General features: G+C 55.0%; 1 protein-coding gene across 1 annotated transcript; it reads right to left on the bottom strand.

Annotated features, from left to right (window-relative positions):
• Positions 1-322: 322 nt before the first annotated feature.
• Positions 323-979, bottom strand: PMAIP1 (phorbol-12-myristate-13-acetate-induced protein 1). Its single transcript, XM_065657465.1, has 2 exons — positions 895-979; positions 323-605 (listed from the first exon to the last, which is right to left on the bottom strand). The coding sequence occupies exons 1-2, from the start codon at positions 944-946 to the stop codon at positions 493-495; spliced, it is 165 nt and encodes a 54-aa protein (XP_065513537.1). The 5' UTR covers positions 947-979; the 3' UTR covers positions 323-492.
• Positions 980-2,738: the final 1,759 nt, after the last annotated feature.

Genomic DNA, 2,738 nt, shown 5'->3' with positions numbered 1-2,738 from the left:
TGCTTTAGAAAACTAGAGCAGTCAGAAACTGAGTGACTGTCTTGTCTTTTGCCCTGTGATATACAAGACATACAATGCCAGGTTCCGAGACAGTGACTGTTTTTGGCTTCTTCCCGAAGGTGGTCCAAGCTCCTCGGTGAAGTGCAGCTGTGGCACACAAAGACCAGAGGGTGACTGGGGAAACGGGGCAGCTGGAAGTCTTCCCAGATCAGGCTGAAGGGCAAGTTCCGTCTTGCCTCAAATCTCCCCATCGTGTGGCGAGGTGCTCTGCCCATCGCCATCTTTTTTTCCACCTGGCATTCATACACCAGTATTACTGTAAGATTCTTCAAAGAAATGGTGTTGCGGCAGCTGTTCTTCAGCAGCCACAGACAGCAAATACAACGCAAATACAACTTTCTTCATCTCGTGGTCCCAGTGAAATCTCTTGTTCCAAATCCACAAAGCCAAGGTCCTTCCCTGCTTCTCAGCCCAGCTGTGTCCGGGAACAGCTCACGTCTCCGGGAAGAACAGCTTGGAGAGGAGGTTCAGGATCCTCTGCCGCAGGTCCCACTTGTCGCCGATCCTGCGCAGCTGCAGGGCGCACTCCGCCGCCACCTCCCGCTCTGCAAGGGCACAAGAGCGGCCGTCAGACACCCGCACCACCAACCCACCCATGCTAATATCTAATTACCATGAGATCTTGGCAGTATCGTAGATTTCTGTAAATTTATTTCTTTCTTCTCAGTATTAAACCCAGCTCCTCTCCACGAGCCCCGGCGATACCCTTCCCCGCGTTCACACGGGCGGCCGCAGCCGCATCCCGCGGCGCCGCGGGCGCTGCCCCCGCTCCAGGGGCTGGAGAAGCGTGTCCCCCCCCAGACCCCTCACCCCGCTCCCTTCTCTCTCCGGTACCTGCGGGAACCGCGGGCGGCGCGGATTTGCGCAGGTTTCTCCCGGGCATCATCGCGTCGTCTGGGGACGGCACGGCGGAGCACAGCGCGGGCCGGCGGCGATAGCGAAATGCGGGCGGGCGGGGCGGAGTGAGGCCCTAAGAGCGGCAGCTCGGCGGGGTTTTCCCCGCGCTGTGGCGTGAGAAACCGGGAGGGAATCCCGCCCCCACTCCGGGCGGGCAGGCGGCGGCGTGCCGGAGCGCGTCCCGGGCGGTGGGGGCCGGGGGACAGCGCCTCAGCGGCGGGAGAGGAAGGAATGGTGGGATGGGGTGTGCTTAGGGAAGAGGAGATGGAGGTGTGGGATGGGCGTGTGGTGGGCCAAGAGAGGTGGAGGGATGGGAGCTGTGTCTTCTGGGCAAGAAGAGGCAAAAGCATAGGAGGTTCCATCAGAATGTGAGGAGGAACTTCTTTACCTTGAGGGTGCCAGAGCACTGGAACAGGCCGCCCAGGGAGGTTATGGAGTCTTCTTCTCTGGAGACATTCAAAACCCACCTGTATGCACTACCGTGCAATCTGCTCTGGTAAACTTGCTTTAGCAGGTGGACTGGACTAGATGATCTCCAGAGGTCTCTTCCAACCCCAAACATTCTGTAGTCTCTGAAGGGTGGAGTGTGCTTGCACTAGACAAGGAGAGATGGGAGGGTGGGCTGTGCTTGCGGGGGTCCAGGAGAGATCGATGCGGTTGTGCTTGTACTGAGGAAGAATAGGTGGAGGGATGGGGTGTGCTTGGACAAGCAGAAGCGAGGTATGGGGTGTGCTTGTGGTGGGCAAGAAGACATGGAGGGGTGGGTCTGCTTGTTGTTAGTCAAGAGATGCTCTCAACACAGTGCTTTCTTATTATTCAAGGTGATGCTGACCTTGGCCTCAGACAAGCCGTGGGGAAACCAGCTGGCCCGTGCCATGTGCCGTTTACGACTTAGGGCTCCCTCCCACTGCTGGATCCTCTCCGTGGCAGCACAGTGCCTGCACAGTGTGTCACTGGCTGACATGTGCTGGGGCATGCTTACCTGTACTTGCTGTAATATTAGACGATGTTTTTCACAAGAAAAAAGAGTTGGAATTATGAAGTCACCCTTTGTAACTTCATGATTGTTGCACAGCACTGGGAGGGCTGCCAGTGATACGTGGGTCACTTGTCTGCCTCCCATCTCTCAGGGACCTGATGTGTGGTGGCACATTTTTTTTTCAGGCAGAACTGAAAACTGTTTGACATAAGGCAAGCACATATAGGCCAAACATAACAAAGAACTGATCTGTGGCTAAAAGCCATTAAATGCTCTCCAAAACACAGCTTGAAGAAGGAAAAGATCTCATGTTGTAATACAGAAACACAGAGGCTGTCTAGAATCTCCTTTCCATGGAATAGGAGCATCTGAAGTCAAGTGTCTAGAAACACTGATTGCTTGGAAGTCTATTAGAAGAGAAAAAGATGGCCAGCTCAGCTCAGAAACCCTTCCCCTTGCATATTCCTAGAAGCGATGGCACATCTTGTGTAGGAAAACTCAGCCTTGTTGGTGCCTGACAGAAGGCAGCGGACAGAGCGGTGGCACAGTGCTGGCATGTGGGAGAGGCAGCCGTGCTGGCTCATGGACAGGGCATTTTTCAGGGTGAGATGTTTGGGTGAAGGCTATAGCTGGATGGAGCTTTTGGCTGTCACTGAGATGGTGGCTGGGCACTGGCTCTGGTGACATCCTGCAGTGCACTCTGACAGGTTGTGACCTGGGGGCAGAGCAGCTTAGGTTGGCCACTGAGGAACTTCTGATGTTTTTGAGAATTGCCTTAATCTCTCGTCCTTTGGTATATAAC

Source organism: Caloenas nicobarica, chromosome Z, assembly GCF_036013445.1.
Source record: "Caloenas nicobarica isolate bCalNic1 chromosome Z, bCalNic1.hap1, whole genome shotgun sequence".
NCBI classification, from domain to species: Eukaryota; Metazoa; Chordata; class Aves; order Columbiformes; family Columbidae; genus Caloenas; species Caloenas nicobarica.
The sequence above is the reverse complement of the archived record's forward strand: the minus strand, read 5'-3'. Positions and strand labels throughout refer to the sequence as shown.

Excerpts from the sequence above, each read along its gene's own strand:
- PMAIP1 (XM_065657465.1), bottom strand. The coding sequence starts at position 946 with ATGATGCCCGGGAGAAACCTGCGCAAATCCGCGCCGCCCGCGGTTCCC. Across the intron at positions 606-894 it reads GCCGCCCGCGGTTCCCGCAG|AGCGGGAGGTGGCGGCGGAG; the intron begins GTACCGGAGAGA and ends GTGCCCTTGCAG.